The sequence below is a fragment of the Temnothorax longispinosus genome, chromosome 10 (genome assembly GCF_030848805.1).
Source record: "Temnothorax longispinosus isolate EJ_2023e chromosome 10, Tlon_JGU_v1, whole genome shotgun sequence".
Taxonomy (NCBI): Eukaryota; Metazoa; Arthropoda; class Insecta; order Hymenoptera; family Formicidae; genus Temnothorax; species Temnothorax longispinosus.
The window spans coordinates 5,721,999-5,741,422 of NC_092367.1; the positions used below are offsets into that span (position 1 = coordinate 5,721,999).

Sequence of the window (19,424 nt, forward strand, 5' to 3'; positions counted from 1 at the left end):
GTAAGACTCTCTTGAATCTTTCCCATTTGTATAACTATCTTCTTTTCTTTTCTTTAACGTACCTTTTCCATCACCGGCATCCTCCTCGGGAGTCTCGTCGGGCGTGGATGCTCTCAGGGCGCTGGCGGCGGACGCGCCGGTGGCCGTATTTCTTCTCTTGGCCAGGAGGATCCCCCGGAGCTTCGCGGCGTAGCCCAGGTTCGCCGTCAACGACTGGCAGTCGTAATGGGCAAATGCGCGTCTCCGGTGCCGCTCCTCCACGTCGGCCGACACCACCGGGCTGGTGCACGTCTCTTCCATCGCCCGCGGCGGCTTACCGCCCCACAGTCTGTTCAGCTTCAGCCGCAGTTTTGGACTGGAACCGGCGCCGGCTGGGCCGCAGACCTCGTCGACGTCGAGCGGCTGACCGGACCCGTCCTGGACGCGACGCAGATAGTCACCGGTGACGACGCCGCGCTGGTCCGACGGTCGAAAGTCCTGCAGAATGGCGAAGAAGTTCTCGCCGCCTGTGATGGACTGCGCCACTACGTCGATGCTTCCTGCGATGGGATGAATATTGAAGCGCCGTTTACAACACTTTCGAACACGGCACATCCGGTCTCTTTCAAAGATCGGATTTTAAGTAAAAAATATACACCACCGAAAAATCGAAATTCCGTTAAAATTATATTATCATAAGCGCAGCAAAATATTCTTTCGTCCTAATCGTACAGTTAAATAAAAGAAAAAAAAAGAGAAAGTAACGGACCGTTCTCTGGACTCCGAAGGAAGCTAATTACGGTAAGGAAGGAAGGTTTAAACAACGTATGTTTTTTGAATCTATTTTCACTGGTCGTCCAAACTCGGGAAAAAATATCTGCAAAAAATTCGACCCGTACCATGGGAACCATACTCCCTCCTGAGAGGCGTCTCTGGCACCCTGGAGGCAGGATCCGGGCTGTGCGGAAGTTCCAAGCTGGAATTGGACCTGTGGAGGGCCAATCCACGACCCACGCGGCTCCCCGGCCCTCCGCTGCCGTTCATCGACAGACTCGCGATCATCTCTTCATGCTGTTAACAGAGAAATAGAGAAAAGAAGCGTAAGAAACGGATAATATACGATGACACGCCTGGTAAGCAAGATATCGCGGGGTTCACGGCACTCGGTTGTTAAATTGTTAAATACGTTTCTTCGCCGTTTGCGTTCGTTTGAAAGCAAGAAACGCTGGACGATCGGTCGCCACGCGGCTCAAGCGCAGATAAACTTAAGTGTCTCTAAACAAGCGCAAACTAGGACGACTAATTAGAGTCATCGAGCCTTTCGCGGTTGCCCCCGGCACTTGGCACGTAAACACACGTGTGCGTGCGTGTACACACACGTGGATGAAGCATACCCGAGGGTACTACATATCCGCGCGACGAGTTCATTCATCCTGCGAAGTGGCTCTCGTGTGCCGTTGGCGACTTTTTCCCTGTCTCTTCCTCTCTCTTTCTCTCTTCTTCCCTCTTAATTAAATTGGCCCTTAATTACGATAGCAAGGCCGACGAGATGGTAGGAACGAGGAGTCGAGGTACGACGGATTAAAAGTCCGCGCGGAACATTTAGTTTCCTCTGTTATTGTCGGTTATTGCTTGGATTCTTGGGTTTAAATTGCGTTTTTCATCCTTTTCCGTTATTGTCGGAGACAATATTGTCTCCGAGTTCAGAGTAACCTCCGCTTTAATCTCTAATAGGTGATTTTAAGTGATCTTAAACTTGAAGAGTTCTTTCTCTACTTAATATTTATCTTTATACACATACATGTATAACATGTTATACGTATATATCAGAGCATATGTGTGCGTTCATTTACTGTATAAATTTATACAATATACATATTTTTTATACATATTTTCAATTGCAGACTCGCGACTGGGCAAAATTGGAGAACATTGAATTCCGCGCTGCCTTCCAATTGAACTCTCAAAGGGGAGATCACGGGCGGCGCGATCTCCCGTCTGGATCCCCGTTTCTGGCTGGTATTCGAACTGGCGCCGTCTGGCCCTCTCTCCCTCTCTCAGTTCCGCGGGAGGGAACGTTAATTAGCCCCGTTCCAGATCCACGAAGTGCACGACGCTTATTGTACCTACATCGTCGTCGACGATGATGCGCTCGCATCTACGCATCTGGAGAGCGTCACCAGGATGTCGAGTGCACCTGATGCGCCCACGACTGGTCGACCGGGTCGACCGAATTAGCCGCGTATACCGTTGACCGTTCCGCCAAACACGTCCGGTGAATGGTCGTTCGCATTGTTAAACTCCTTCGAGCTTTACAGGGCCAACCGAGTTAGACACGCGTGAACGGGATCGGCATTGCGTGTCGTGCCACCGCCGCCGCATTATTCTGGTGCGACACGCACCAGGAACGTATCCGGGAACAACGCCGAATGTCCGGCGGCGGCGGCTGTTCAGGTCGTTTTATTTAACCTTGGCAAACGTGCCCAATGCGCGAGCCGACCAGATGTCCGGATTCCCAGCGTACGCACGGACACAAAGGAAACGCGATCTCTCCTTTTTTTTCAGACGTCCCCAAATGCCATCGCATACCTTCGCGAGTGATCTTAATTTCATGCCGTGATTGAACACTTATATGTATCTTTGATTACCACTTCGTCACATTCACAAAGCTAGAACGAATTTTTTTTACACGTGATTTTTATTCTAACTCTTTCTGTCTCTCCCTCTCAAGGCAGTTAATTTTAGGAAAACTTATTAATGATAAATTATTTTAAAAAGTATACAAAATTTATACAAAAATATTATTATTAGGCTACCATCAAGATCCAGCCTAGAAATGGCATTTTTCTCTAATTTATTGTATATCATATCAGTCCTGTTTCACTTATTATTAAAAATTTATTAATTATACAAATATAGATTCTTTATTATAATACAGTAAACATATTTTATTAATAATGGCATGTCCCTTCACATATTTTTTCATAACAAGAAGCAAAGGTTGATTTAATACTTTCGTCCCCAATTTTCAAAAACAGTCCCAGTTTTTCTTGTCGTCGCGTCGCTACGTCAGTCGCGGATGAAAGGTGCGGTCACGCTATTCGACGTTGCATCCGTTGTCCCTACCCGTGCGGCTCGCCCTCGTACCGGAATACCGGATACCGTTCGGTACAACGCGTCGCGTTTATTCGGCCTCGCGTGTCGAACTTCGCCCTCGGCGCCGGGACGAAGTGACGAGTTGCGTCGCGGGGAAAAAAAACAGGAGCTCGGACTCCGGAGGTATTCGGGAACCGAGAGCGGCCCGCGATCATCGGGGAACGACGGTGGCCCCGTTGCATTCCGCGCATTCCTCGCTCGCTCGCCCGCCCGCTCGCTCGCGCTCCTCCTCGCGCCGTGGTTTCGTATGTACCGGATGCACGACGACGACGATGACGAGTCGACGTCCGCCTAGCTGCGGGAATGCGTCTCAAATGTTGCGTCTTGAACCGTTGCCACGATGGTGAAAATGTAACCGCGGATATTTCACGCGGTATCAGAGGGGAGATGCTAAACTCGATTTTATGTTGCTCTTCTCGCGTATCACCGTAACTCTACGCCTACTACATAATGTACATGTAACCACAGGGACCCATATGACGCGCAGTGAGATGGGTTTCATGTTATAGGAATGCGCGTTATGCGAGACTTATTGTCAAAATCTACAAAATGTAGAAATATATTCCTTATTATAGAAAAATGATGATATTATAACAAGAAATTATTTCCTATTTAAATAACAAAGTTTGCTAAAACAAGAAAAAAAAGATTTTCTAAAGAAGTTTAAATTTATAATTATAATTATAAGACTTCGTAAAACTTTAAATTTAATAAAATTATCGACCAAACACAAACCCATTTTATTAGAAATAATCATATCACAGAAATGTAAAATAACTACCATTGTTATATTTAACAATTATGCAGAATTGCATTAAATCACCGTTTAAAAAAGCATGTAAGATAATTTACCGCTATTATTATACGAAAATCATCGCAAACGTTATAAGAAGTCGCATTGTTACGCCTCTATTTCCGTTTCCACAACGTTAAATAGTGCAGAATAGAGTTGATTCTGTTTTTTCAAGTTGTTGGCACCTGATTAACATTGTGCCGCTTATTTATTTCGGTGTAGGTTCAGTTTTGCACATTCCCATCTCGAGATGCATTCGCGAAAGGCTCGGGCGTTCCGTCCGTCTGCGGATTGCATCTTTCGAAGAGGGGGTGCGTAATGATGCGCGCAGATCTGTACGGGCGATCATAGAATACCAGATGCGTGTGTGGAGTGGTGGATTCGCTACCTCCCGCCTCGCTGAGCGCCCAACGCGCGCGTGCTTGCGTATGCTCGGCGACGCGTGGGTGATGCTTGTGCATCGTGTACGAGATACACGCGGCAGAGAAAACGAGTAGCCGCGACCTGCATAATACGGGTCTCTATCTCAAGGTAGGCATGCCACGGCGTTATCCCTCCTTCACGCGTGAATTGCGTTCAACGCAGCTCCGTTCCTTTCAGAGGCCTCTCACGGAGGCGATCTCTCCGCTGGAGATACACGGTGTCCTAGAATTACTGGCGGTCCTACATGGCGGTTATCAGAAAGTAGAAAGGATCGGTTCCTCGACATTACATTTGTACAGCGAAATCGCGTTAATTATATACGTATTAAATTCATCTTTCCGCATTCCGTTCATCCGTCGTTTTTACTTCTCTTTGCGAGACCTGTCGTTTTCTTGCTTAACATTTCTATTTAAATGAATAAAAAGAGAAGTAACGAAGCAAATGTGCGAAAGAGCGCGACGAGAATCCTGCGGGTAGCCGGCGAGGCGATAATGGAGAAGAAACTTAAGAACCAATCCCACGGTCAAGCCGAGTTGACTCATCGAGCGCTCGACTCCGCCAAGGACAACCGTGGTCCGTGAGCCTCGTTCCGCCGGAAGGAAATACTTATGTTCGCTGTAAACAGCTGTGCCGCGATCGTATTGAGCGATAATAATCCGAGTCGCGCACTGACTCAATCGCTGAACTCATCGCCGCGGATAACACGTACAATATATCGAGCGTCGTGCGTAAAAGGGGCACGTGTGACGCTCAGCTACGTGACTTAGCACCTGGTATCAAGAATTTCCCAATGCAGAGATATTTCGCAATTTTTTATCACTATTCCCGAAATATCTTCTGATAGACCGTGGATAAAACGATTGTCGAAATGTAACGATGGACTTAAAATCAAAAGATAATATATATTATTAAATTTCTTCTATAATATATTATACGATTTATTTGAACTGTATAATTTTTTACGAGTTAGATTTAAGTGGAAAAAATTTAAAATCGACAAACATAAGATTATGTGTAATTAAACATGTTTATAATAATAAAATATAATTAATAATTTAATTAATAATAAATAATTAATTTCCAATATGATGCGATAGAATAAAAACAAAGACGGCAAAGAAAAAATAAAGAAGCTTCGATGTTTTGCAATCCCACGTGTATTGACCGACTCGTTGAGCAACACACGATGGGATTAAGGGATCCGGGCGATGAGTGGACGTCGAGTATCGACATGACGAGCGACGAGCACCGTGTTGCATCGGCGCGCGAACGCGCGTAATCAGGGCTTATGCATTTCGTCCCGTCTCGTCGCGCCTTTGTTCGGTAACAGCTGTTCCATGCGCTTCCTTCACGTGCGATCGACACACGGCCTTGTAGCCTTGTATACGCGGTGCGCACGTGATGATTTATGCGTCGATTCCCGCGCCCGGACACAGCGCGCGGATCGCGCGCAACGGGAACGAGATGGGTGATTAAACGCGAGACAAAAGGCGTCGTCACGCGCAAGTGCGGCGCAGCGCATAATGCAAATGTGAGCCAAGCACCGTGAGCGTAATCGGCGATTATTTATCATTCGATTTATGTCAATTGGTCTCCCACCGTTTGAAAAATAATAAAACGATTGTTCAAATAAAACGGCCAGATTTACATACCGCACGTGCGTTTTCTTTTCTCAGAATCGCCGCGGGCGCCGCGGCTCTCTCGTCTAAAATAACGAGATCGTAAAGTAAAACGGTTTATACATACTCAATAGCCTTTTTGCACGTCGCTAACCGACACCGCGAGCGCGCCGATTAATGCATCCGCGCGCATTTCATGCACTTGGTCCGCGCGCGGACGTGGATCTTCGTCGGGTAGGCACGCCGACAAAGTCACGACCGTGCGCGCGACGAGAGAGAGAACGACAGCCGATGTTACCACGTTCCACGGCGCGCTCCGGGAGATAAGAAGACCACCTTCGAACTACCGAGAAGCTCTCGATGCCGCGATAACCGGTCGCGAACGGTCGTCATACGACGACGTTCGGGCGCGGGCGGGTGGCCCCCGTAGCTGATTACGAGGAGTGGCTCACGGCGATCAAAACGAGCTCCGGCGCGTAAAAGGAAGCCCGAGATTCGAGGAAAACCCGCGGACGCGCCAATATTTAACGCGTAAAGCACGGGGAATGAAATAATTGCGATTATTCCTGACCGACGACATTGCGGAAGTCGCGATTTGACTCTCCCGCGACCAGCGGAACATCCGCGTTCCACCTGTCTCGCGGATTCTGACTTCAGAAAAGCATTGATAAGCATTTATCAGCGAGAATTCAGTAACCATTAAAAAAAAAAAAAAAATGAACGCAATCACGAAAGCCGCAATCCGTTCCACCCGCCGTGCTACCTTCAGGAATTTCCTACGCTTGGTTTGCCTGGGAGAAATCCCTGGGCAACACCTCGGCGCGGCGTGCCGGTGTATCGAATTCCTTGGTCGGCGATCAGCGAGCGTGTCGTCGCGGAGTCGGTACCTTGCGCGACGACTTTTCCGCGCGTATACGCGCGCTGTGGGAATGCTCGCGGTGCGTGCAACCGCGCGGCGGCGACGACGCGCGATGCGTGCGACCCCGTGTGTTCTCGCATCATCGCGAGCACGACGCGCAGGTGGATCCGTCCGGCATCCGTCCGCGCTCTCTCGCTCTTTCTCTCTCTCTCTCTCTCTCTCTCTCTCTCTCGATCGGATGTCCGCTTCGATAGGTTTCACGGATGGTCCGCGCTCGTATACACTATGTTCTACCGAGCGGAACCGAGCGTATTGCAACTCACTGTCATTTCTGTGCCCGGGAAGCCAGAAGGGAGTGGGTCTAAAATTATCGGTTCTGACATATTTATGTCGTTGCGTATGAGAAAACGAGACTTCGAGACGCGAGTTGTGGTACGAAGAAAGTTTCCGACTAAAGCTCCCAAGCATAAGTATTCGAAAATGGTGCGATAATCCGCGTCTTACGATAAAAAGATTGCAATGTTATGTGATTTTACACTGTCAAATTATTTACTCAATTTTTAAGTCATTTTTTTACCATTCCTGTAAATCCCCATTCCTATTCAAAATTTAATTAAAACAATGTTAATTTAACTAATTCGAAGTTAAAATAATAAATTTCGACATATGGCAGTTAAAAATAACAAAATGTTATTTAACCTAACTAAGGTATTGGTTCAAATGTCATCCTTTGATATTTAACAGGGTGTGACATCAAAATTTGTCTTTTTAGAGAGTGAGTATTTTTAAATAAACCCCAAAAAAGTTCTCCGTTATCTTATGGCACTGAAAATTTATCGATTAGCATGTCAGCGGAAAGTTACTGGGAGTGTTGCGTGAAATCTTATTTTTCTCTCTCGGAATAAGTACACGAGATCGTGCAATGTTTGCGTCTCCCATAAAGTAAATAAGCGAGATATCTCGGCGATCGTAGATAGGAGCGCATCGTTAAATATTGCTCAACGTCCTTTAGGCGAACGTTTCGATCGCAGAAACGCTTCCTTCTCCGCGCAGCGAGCTCGTCACTAATTAATTAATGCGCGGCGTGGATTTCTTGCACCGTGCGATGGGAAACGCGATCAGTGCAACCGGTGTGTGGTTATTCAATGAAGAAATCGTGATGAAGAAAACGCCACGGCGCCCGCGACGTCCTTTCGCACGTACATATTTCTCGATAAGCGCGAGCGCACCAGTTATCCCACAATTTCTTAAACGCGCGTGTACGTGCGTGCGCGGAACGCGCTCTCTGCCGAACTAGTTATGTAAATGCACGCGGCGCATTCTCGACGCGATCTACGAGCGATCGGAATGTCTGTCTCAGAATGCATCCGTGAATCGCATTCTTCCATAATTCTTAAACGTCAAATTACGAGATGGCGACGTTCTTTCGCCGATTAGCTGGGAGCGGAGTCGACAGGAACGGATCGTGCAAACGCTCGCGTTGACAAGCGATTGTTACAGTTGTTCGTTAGCGAGGCAGTTATTAATTAATTTGAAAAATATAAATTATTATTTTAAGCTTGTAATACGTGTTGGAAAGGGAAGTGTCTATGGAATTATGGTCAATATTGTTTCTTCTAAATCATAGAATTATGAAGTAACCCGCGCTTCTGAGAACTGCTTTTTCTGCAGCGCGACGCGCAACGCGAGCGAGTTTTCTCCGATGCCGCCGCGAGAGTCGAAAAGTAAGCCGCGTAAAATCTGCGCTGATCGTAAAATTAATGCGGCACGAATTTTTGAAGCGACTTGGAAGATCAGACGCGGAGATGCGTCGTGGAAAGTACAGTGAATTTTTCACGGGGTCGTGTGAGATAAAAATGCGTCATGATATATCCGCTCTTTTACGACGCTACTATCGCGCGCACACGTGCGATAACATGCGACTTTTATTAGCCGCCGGGAGTTATCGCTGCCATATGATGAGTCGACGTCCTTAGAACCTGCCAAACAGAATTTTCCTGTCCTGTGATATTAAATCTCGACCTCTTCCAAAGAGAAAGAGTAATTTTTAAGAGATTGGTAAAATAAAATAATGAAAGTAATTTTGAGTAATCAGTGATAAAAGGCTGACATTTTCACAGAACTTAATACGTGTGATTTGAGAATCAATTAATTTCGAAAGAATTATATTAGCTTGTTTGATTTTTCCAGGCACCATCGAGAAAATGCTAGATTTTCGAAAAAAGTCTTGGATGGGAATGAAACTCGTTCCCTATTTAAACTTAGAAAACTCCAACCCGAGAATTGAGTTAATCGTCAGAATTCTTGGAAGTCTGTACCGAGAAAGAAAAGATTGAAGAAAAGGAGAGACTTGAGAGAAAAAGATTTAACTTCCACATCCATATTTGTCCGTAGTAGGTACATTCACCCTCGTGTTTGCATAAAGTCTACACGAAGTATTCAATATAACGTATATGTACCTCCGTCGGTTATTAGGGTAGGGTAAAAAAGACATAAGCAACAAGACTTTTCATAATTACGCGAGTTTCCATCGAGTGGTGAGAAAAGCCGTTCGCATTTTTTCCCTCGAGTATCTCGAGCGTGAACGCCACAATTCGCATAAAGACGTGGAGCATGGAATATTGCTTTCGCGAGCTATCGCTCTCGCGAAACTAACGCACCGGGTTTGTAATGGCCGTTGCCGTGGAAAATGTTTTTCCGTTGGTTTCCGCCCGTTGATTGCGCCCGCGCCTCCTTATATGCATTGGAAAAGTCATTATTTTTTAAATTATTCCCCTCGCGAGGATACAAGTACGTCGCCGTATTTAGAACGTCGACAATAATAATTAAGGCTTCAGTAAAGCACACAGGTATCGCGATTCAAAAAGATTTTCTCAATTTCTATTTTTCACATGCCTAGAAAAACTATTTACATGAACAATTTTTGTGCTGTTACTATTGTAGTAAAATCGTTTGTGCGTGCAAAACCCAAAGAGCTCAAAGAGAAGTGGATGGTAGCGCTTTCAACCGTCCTGTACAGCAATTTCGCGAGGCAATTATCTACTCCGAGTGGCATGTGTCCAGGGTGATACAACCAAAATTTGATACACATTACAAAAAGATTAATCGCAACGCTGGCTGCTGCCAGCGGCACGCATTATCCGGCGAGAACTTCTGGCGAGAAAGAAATTCCTAGCGCGCGGCGAACATTAATTTCGCGGCTGGTTTTTGCGAGCCCGACGAGAGCGGCGCGCGGCGTGCGCGCGTTGCCGTTCCCCGCCGACGTAATAAGTAATAACCATTAATGCTCTGGATACGCTCGGAAAAGTCCCTTTTTCCTTTCCTATCAGCCACACGATGAGTCGGAGTCGACTCGTGTGTTTTTCGCGAAGAATCCTCGAGCGTGAAAATCTCCTCTCGGGAGGAAACGACCGGGACGATAGCAAGAAATATTCTGTTATCGCGACTAGGAACTCGCGACTTGGATTATCGCGTATGAGAACGGGAATGGACGCTAATTGTTTCCTGAAGAGAATAATGTAGTGCGCAGCCGCGCTTGCTGAACTTCCCGTCGGCGAACGTTGATTATCGCGAAAAGATTATGCGTGAGCAGGCGCCGATGTAGGTGCCAATAAACAACCGCGAGCGGCCAAGAGACTTTTAATTGTGACACAGCTACTTGCGGTAAATTCATCTCGAGTTATAATCGTCAAACAATGCGATTACGATTAGGTTTTCCAGCTGGGGATCGCCGATCTCTTAACGAGGGTTATCGAACTTTTCTTCGGGAGTCCGAATTAACGAGTGGCACGATATTTCAGATAAAGCAATAATTAATTGTGCCTAATTGTTTGGTTAACAAGGGCTCGGCATGCTGTGACACGTGATCTCTTATCAACTGAGAGATTAGCAGTCTGTTTTCTCGAGATTATAATTGTATTTATGAAGGCATAAGTGCAAGTAAAAGCATATTTGAAACATTATATATATATTAAATTATATGTATAAGAAGTGAATTATACTTATCTAATAATGGTGTTAAGAGATACATGAAGCTTCTAATTCCTGCATAAAACATGCGATAACAAATGGCGGCGTTATAATAGCAAATGCCGAGAGTACGTGTGTGCGCGCGCGAGCGCGACTGATTACAAAATCGCAATTCTCTGCTTCCTCGATTTTATACACCTTCCCCGCACCCTTGTGGCTGCAATAACTCGTATAATGTTCGTAACGCAACCTTCCTGACGCGAGGCGTATCGAAGCGGAGCGTCCGGTCGCGGATTAATTGGCGTAATGCGATTCAAATTCACCCAATTAAAAATTATAATTCTCCCATTGTGCGGACGTAAAACATGCAAAGCGGAATTACGTTGCGGTAGTAAATACGCGGGGGCACCCGCGTTAGAGCGGGCGCGGGAGGAGGCGGAACGTGCATCGCGTGCATATGAGCGTCGACAGAATTCCGCTTGGGACACACGCATGACCCGGGATTTCTCCTAGATACTATATAATTTTCTTCTCATTACTTTCACAGATACGCGCGCGTTAGAATTGTGCGATAATAGGCCGCTCTTGATTGTCGCCAATTAATATTCATTAGCGAGTTCAGACTTCAGGTTCAATATTGACAAGTACAACGCCTCTCGTTGTTCGCGGTATTTGCGCGGTAGTGTCGTAATCGCGTAACGTTTCCCCCGACGTAACGAGGAGGCCCGATAATGTACCGCATTACTCAATACAGGGAATCGGAAATCGAGTGACGAGAGACTGGTTTCAGAAGTCGGCACGACGTGCACGCATACGTGTTAGCGTGCGCGAATTCAAGGACGTCGGCGCGTTTCGCATACCGACTAATTACGCGCCTGGACGACACACCTCTGCGTGCGTGCACGCACGGCGATCCATTGGCAGTCGAGAGAAAGAGAGAGAGAGAAAGAGAGAGACAGGTAGGACAACCCTCGTCAACCACGACAGAAGACAAAGGACGCGAATTCGCGACGCGACAACGAAACGGACGCGAAGTCGACAGTTTCGCAATCCCTGCTCCCGCTATCGCATTCCTGCATCTTGCACGCGTGAACCTAAGGTTGCGCGAGACTTAAGACTCCATTTGTGTACGTGTTCCAGAAGAATGCAAGCAGAAGAATAAAACAGACGAAGCGTTGAAAGAATTTCGAAGAAAATTTAAAAGACGCTTTAAAAGTATACGTCGTACATTTTCTTTCACTTGATACACGTAAAATATTTTAGAGCTAGATTCGTTGTTCTTTACATTTTTACAAGTTTGTAATACAGCTGACAGCGCGTTGAATCGAAAACTTATATAAGAATTCGATACGATAAAGTAACAAATGTTTCTAATATTCTCGACCGCGCACGATGTATATTAAAACGTGCGCGCGGAGCGCACAATGATGCGCTATAAAGTCAGTGGCGCATCAAACGTGTCTGTAAAAAGAGGACCGCGCACCGCGCTTGGCCGCAACGGATAATGATTACCGTAGACAATAAAAGGCCACACGGTACGCGGGCGGAGAGCCCGCGTAATGACGAATGCGGTGTTTATCGGCAAAGTGCATTTCGAAGTAGCATTCCCCGGACGATAAGTCCGGTACATCATTCTGACACGTGGGAAAAGACAATTAATCGCGCGTCCGCGCTCGCCGTACTATCTTACGGTCCTTATCCGCGATGTGCCCTCCTACCCATTCACTAAAGAAGCGAACTTAATATCTCGCAGCGGGAGATGCGCGAGATGCTAGGCGAGCGAATCGCAAACGCGCGCCCTGACGATATTATCTGACGCGGAGCAACGAGCAATTGGCTGCTGCGTTCGCTTATTCATGCCCGGGATTACTTCGTCAAAACCTTAATCGCGAATACCGTATTCATTTAATATGTATACAGTTACATGAATAAATCGGGTTAATAACGCACCGTCTATCCCTGCATCGGCGACTACGCACGTAGTCGCGAATTAATCGCCATTATCTGTGCAAGCTCGACTAGCACACGAGACGCATAATTAACCGAGTAATTAGGTGCATCTAATTTCCTTTAACCGTACGTGATGTTAATCGTTTCTATGCAGTCAATGCGCAAATGTGCCCCCAGATACCTCAGGTAACGTTAATCGTTAAGCGAGTGCCAATGTTTGCCCGGTGAACCGACGAACATTCACGAGACCGCGGATTGAAGTTAAATTCTTTTGTTTGGTTCCGCGGCCGCGTCAATTTTAATACAGCGGGGACAGATGCAGCGTGCATCCTCGGCTACTTGGTTTCCACGAAGCGCCCGTGATCGTCGGAGGCTGATGCGTGAAGGAAAAAAGGGATCTAGGACGACGAACCCGCCGCGCGCGCGCGCGACCGGTCGGTCCCACCGCGACGCCCGACTTATTGGCCGCCGCGGCCGCATTACATCCCGTAATGGGCGAAGCTGAGCCGCTTGTTTTCCAGCAGCCAGCGTGACGATCCCACATCGGAACACTGAAAAACAGCCGGGCCGTGCCGAGGCGTTTTATGGTTTCTCGAACGATCTCGCGAGACATCCTCTCTCGCTTTATGCTAAATCCGGAATGCTCGTGGAGTGCAAATAAACCCTTCATTAAGTAAGCGATGAAATTGGTTCCTTATCCCGTTCGATATGCCTCGGAACTTTGCACGGAATTTAACATTATTTTCTTCTCACGCAATAACTACATCGAACGTCTTTTTATAATGTCATTTTTAATTTTCCATTCAAGATTAAATCTTAAATCAACGAAGAAAAGGGGAAAATTACTTTATATCTTACCGTTTGTATAAATAACTATTCTAGTATGTGCAAATGTGCGTTTAATAGTACGAATGTTATATGTATACAATAAGTATATGCCGTTTTAATTCGAAAATGCATATTTCATGATACAGACACTTAAGAAGTAAAAGAAACTGTATACTGCAAGCATTAGCAGCGAGTATTATTGTGCAAAGATTCGAGAAACATTACTAGGAAGAACATAGCTGAGCGAAACTACTTGCACTTGATGGAGTAACAGATCGCAGGCCTTTCGCACGCTTTAATCCGACAATGCGGACGATAAGCTAACGGTATATCGACGTATTGAGCGACCGTGCGTACACAACAAGCAAAAGACCATCAATCACGGACTCCGTTTCGACGACGATGAGCAATAAGAGGAGAGAGACGGAGGAGCAGGAGCAGCAGTAAGAGGCAAGAGGACGAAGAGGACGAAGAGGAGGAGGAGGAGGTGGAAAAGGTTCACGGGGCCAGATGTAATCGAGATCATCATGCTTCGCGAAAAAAAAGAAGACGCACAAGGGCAGTCACTCCGGCCCGTGCGCGAGGTTACATCACGCGGAGCATCGGCCTCTCAATCCTTTTTCTATTCGCGAATACACGCAAAATTTCTATTCTTGTTAGCGTTCGCGAAGAAGGTCCGTTCTGTCAATCATTTCCCGCGCGTCGATCGCGGAGCCGATGACCCTCCATGAATGTCGAAATAGAAGGGCTAAGGATGAACTTAATAAATCACGCGGAGAAGGGCAAACTGGGCAAGAGAAATTTGCAAAAACGTACACCTAATTAAAATGCCTGATTGAATGAAGTAAATGGAAGAAAGTGGAGTTTCTAAAAACAAGATTGATTGTTGCTACTTATGATTAATTGGACGAAGCCTGAAATAAATATCATTTTTTAATAGTTTTATTATCGTAGCTGATTTTATCACGGAAGTGTATTAAATTCCTGTGCAATTATATCCGCGAGAGTCAGCCGTAGGATTGAATTAAACCGTGGCTGAATGCGACATTCGGGAGCCATTTATTATTTCCGCGTGATACATGGCGATACTTTACTGCCGACACGCGACGGATATTTCACGGTCTCGCGATGGGATATCTTGGAAGTCGCTACGAACCGGAAGATATTACGGTATACCGAGGCTGCATTAAAGCTGGGCTATATATACAGTGTCACGAAATTAAAATCAACTTCCGATTAGCGAAGTTTCATAATCGAACCTGTCAACATTGATTTCGTTTCTAAATTGTATTTCTAAATTCTGAAATATTGATCTTTCCATTCCTCAGCGTTGGCAGAACACGGCAAGCGCCGTTTAGCTACGCGCGTGCAAACACGCGTGCCGCGATATTAATCAAAATTTACGACAATTAAAATCACGATCGGCCAAGTTCGAGTGCGTATATACGGTTATCGACGGTCATCGCAATCGCGCACGTCATTTTTGCCCGATCGCGGTTTACTTTGCCTGGATCACGGGTGGACAATGATGAAAAGAGAAAAAGAAAAAAAATTCGCGCCGTTGTTGAAAATTTCATTTGCAAGTCAAATATCGGACCGCTGCGCCCGTTCTGAATTCGAATAGTTGCCGCGTTCCGGCATGCGGTTCGGTAAGGTTTCAGGAATGTACCCTCTCAATTCAGGACAATCGGACGGGAATGCGAGGACCGTCGGTCGGCGTCGTCGTCGGTTCCGCATCGTCGAGAGAGGAACGAGGAGAGGAGCCCCCGCGTGTGTGGAATTTCTCCCTCTTTCTCTTTCTCTCTCTCTTCGGCTCCGCCGACAGTGAGTCACCCAGTGCATCGCATAGCGTCGCGTCGCGCGACGGACGGCGGACCTTGAGTGTACGATACTCGATAGGCTATCGATATACGGGCCCCCATCCCCCCGTGATTTCTTCGAAGGGTCTCATCAACAAATATTTTGCCCCACGCATACGCGTACGATATTATGAAGCTAACGATTTGAATTTTAATAACAAGTAATTTTAATTTGAATTAATGACAATTTTCAGGTGAATTCAGCATTTTTATTCTTTGGGAAAAATGTTAAATAATCGACTAGGGCGTCCCGGAAATATTTGTAATATTTGTTATTTATTGAAAATTATCGATAAAAAAACCCTTTAATACGCGAATACGATACTCAGGTTCATATAATTAAGCATCTCTAATCATACCTCGGTCTCTTTCGCGGCTCGAGGTTCGATATCCGCGATCGACGCGTCGTTTCGCGGCAAAATCACTCTCTCGTCCCCGCTGTCGTCCCGCTCCCTTTTCCGCTTCTTCGGCGACGGCGTGAAGCACGTCATCGCGTTCATTATGCCGCGGATTATCTTTTTCGACATCGTAACGCACGACCGACCAATCTGGTAGCTGCTCTACCGATGGTCATGACCGAACTGAGCAAGACCACGAAGCGGGTTTCGTATACGATTAACAATAGTAGAATCGCGCGCGAGCTTGCTCGCGCGGAGTGCGCGGAGCAAACATGCACCGACGTGTTCCGCCTCGCAGAGGGGGAATGAACTAGCCGTCCGTGTAACCGGAGGATATCTGAATCTTTACGACCCTCCCCGCATCATTGTAATCTCGATTCGATAATCGAACCGACAATTCCACTCCTTTCACCGGAAATATATGCCATTCTATATTGACGTTTTAAGAATGACACATCACTGATTGGGGGTTAAACCTTAATTAATCTGAAAGCTCATAAGTCATGATAACATAAAATTTTTTAAATATTTTAAATTAAATTTTGACTTAAGTTTTATATTATTATATTAATAAAATTGTCAAAGTTTCGAATTATTTTGAAACTTTTTTGTTACGGTATGATAAACACGGAATAACTGTAAAAATCCGTGAAAATTACGTTTATAGTATTTGGAGTTTGTCATTAACCCTTCAGTTTGTGTCATTATCAATTTGATTTGTTTTAATAAAGCCGTATTAGACCTATATTATTTTAATATGTAACACAATAATATTGCGGTTATTATAGGTAAACAATTCTCTGATAATATAATGTACAATGTTATATGTATATACGAATATCTCTCAAGATTGCTGCATATTAATTATGCAATAATCAAACCTCGTTAATGAGGTACTTGTATTTTACAGATCAATAAATATTCTATAAATAGAATATTTTAATATGCGGGTAGACCGGTTTATATCTATCGTTTTAGCAATATGGCGATAAAGCTCCAGATATCAATTGCAAATAAAGATACAGCGGCGAGAAAAAAAAATGTAGACACGAATACGCTCGATCTTTATTTTGTCATGATAATATATCAACTCTCGCGCGATTATTGGTTCCGGTATTATTGGTTCCGGTGTGTCATATGTGATATTCCGTACACGGAGATACGTGCTATCTCGTATTAGGTTTTGAACCGATCGGCGACACTATCAACGACGGTCCGCTCAATGGTTAACAACGGCGATTGTCGAGGAAAATAGTAAGTAGACTCGATCAATTACTAGTTAAAGTTGTAAGTTCACTCCATTAAAATAGAATACATATAACTTTGCAGCGAATAAAAGTTAGCGTCTCGATATTACGGCAGCTTGTGCGAAAATTCGATTCGCAAGGAGGAGAGAAAACGCCAAGTTGTTCGCGATATCGGAGCAACATGGGAGCAAGTACCTTTGGTCACTCCGTAAGTTTCAACGAGTTTACAGTTAATTACTTATCGCACTTCCACGGCTGCTCGGTTGCGGCTGCAGCGCGCGACCTTGTTTGCGGATTGAGTTACTACACTCCCTCGCTTGCGCCTCTCTGAAAGGGCCCTATTTACGCTTTCAGCCACGTCGAAAGAGCAAAGCAAGAGCTGTCGGGACGTGACACATCTGCAAAACAGAAGCGGCTCGTAGGGGCAGCCCTTTCGATGCAAGCGGAGTAAAAAGCGAACGATTGGCAGCGTCACCGGGAGACATAGTCCGAAGACGGTCGGCTGACGTACGTGTGTGCGTGTAGGTTTAAAACTTGATCCAGGCATTGCATCGCGCATCATCTACTTTTTTTCCATGAGCGTTTAAACTCGCGTTTAAGAAGGATTTCCTTTTACGAAAGCTCGCTCCGCTGGATAACTATCGGTTACTCGACCGAGGTAGCTTTGATTAATCACTATCCCGCGTGCAATTAACGTCTGGCGTATCAACGTGCGTGCTGTATCCTGTCGAGGAGCGCGACGTGGCGCGATTAGGAATGGCTGTTGATAGGGAAAGATTTTATTGCGCGTAAGCACACACGCGCGATGAATGATTCGATCCGGTCGTAAATTAAAGTGTAACCATATCTGCGAATGAAATTGTATCTCATCCAGGCAAACCTTACGTAAAATGTCGCTATTTATGTCGCGCCATTTATATGATTTGTAAGTGACACGAGATTATTTTGAAGAGAGCGCAGAAATAAATCGCGAAATTTCACATTGTAGATTAAAACAAATGGAGCATGAAAATTCTATTCTATTCTAGAAATCGTTAGGCTGTCTTAATAGCTATAGGGAACTTATTTGAAAGTCAAATGTCTTTCCGACAATACGGAAATCTCGAAAGTTAAATGATTCCACTGATTGAGCGAAAGAATAGATCGTGGAAAACCAGGCCAGTCGCTTTTCCAATATTTACGAACGCGCGGATTCAGAGGCTCGTGGATGCGCGCGAACGGACGACGTAAATGAGTTCTCGTCCAAGGAACGTCCGGCGATTGTAAGGATCATCCCGCGGGGGAGAAAAACGAGAATAAAAATTGAGGAAGTCGCGCTAAGTTGGGATCTGCTCTTCCGACTGCGCGATGAAAGAAACTTGGCGAGAGATTCTACGCGCATTGTTTCTAGCTGCGCGCATTGTTTCTATGTCACACCTTTCGCGTTCAAGGGATAACAAGCGTATACTTGGGTGTAGAAGAGAAAAGGAGATAGGGGTAATACTGAGAGAGTATATAGGGTGGTTAAAAAAGCCTTCGTTCTTCTTTAAACTGACGTGGCACAGATTTTCGGACCTTGGCGACAGAGCACGGCGCGCGAGATAAGTGTCGCAACGAACGGAGCTCGATCCGTTACTTCAAGTTATTACACCTCGTAATCGTTCACCGTTCTTAGATGTCATCGTGGATGACGTTGCATAAAAGCGCGCCGCGACGCGCCGCCGAGATCGTTAAATTTCTTATTCTGGTGCAGCTGCACGCCGGCCGGCCAGTATAATCCATTTGCGGAATCGGCTATTAGGGTGCGAGCGAATATCTCAGTCGATCTACGGCGAGACACGTAGGTATAACCGCGGAGCGCATCAACGGGCGACTCTTCAAGGAATAATAATCATCAGTAACACCGGATGATGGTTTGCATCAGGATTCGGAGTACGCTCAGGGTACCTCGCCACTGATTACGTCGTGAGAGAATTCCTTGAAAAAATTCCGGAGGTCTCTATCTTACTCCAGCCGGTGCAGTGTGGCGCTTCGATGAAGTCCAGCATATTAGATAGAGCATTTTCATTATGATCAATCGAAGGATAACTGTACATTTGAAGATATATGCTCTCCTCCGAATTTATACACAAGGTAAAAAAAGAAAAGTAAAAGAATTATCTTAAATAAAAATTATTTTTTTTAATTTTCTCTTATTTTAAGATCCATTTATAAAACAAAGAAATAAAAAATTCTTGCAAACCAATTATATTGTTTCTTGAATATTTGTCCGTGTCTATTTTTTTATATAAAATTTTTACAGAGGCTTCGACTGATAATAGATATCCCTTGAGCGATCCGGGCTTATCAATCGCGAGTTCCGATA

The 19,424-nt window shown here is 45.5% G+C and overlaps 1 protein-coding gene across 2 annotated transcripts in view; it reads right to left on the reverse strand.

Annotated features, from left to right (window-relative positions):
* Positions 1-19,424, reverse strand: part of LOC139820807 (signal-induced proliferation-associated 1-like protein 2) — a 57,408-nt gene that overhangs the window by 7,702 nt on the left and 30,282 nt on the right. For both annotated transcript variants that reach the window (XM_071791339.1, XM_071791338.1), the window contains exons 2-3: positions 879-1,050; positions 63-539 (exon numbers count right to left, since the gene is read on the reverse strand). In XM_071791339.1, the coding sequence (XP_071647440.1) occupies positions 63-539; positions 879-1,041 (640 nt within the window). In that variant the 5' untranslated portion in view covers positions 1,042-1,050. The remainder of the gene's footprint in view (positions 1-62; positions 540-878; positions 1,051-19,424) is intronic.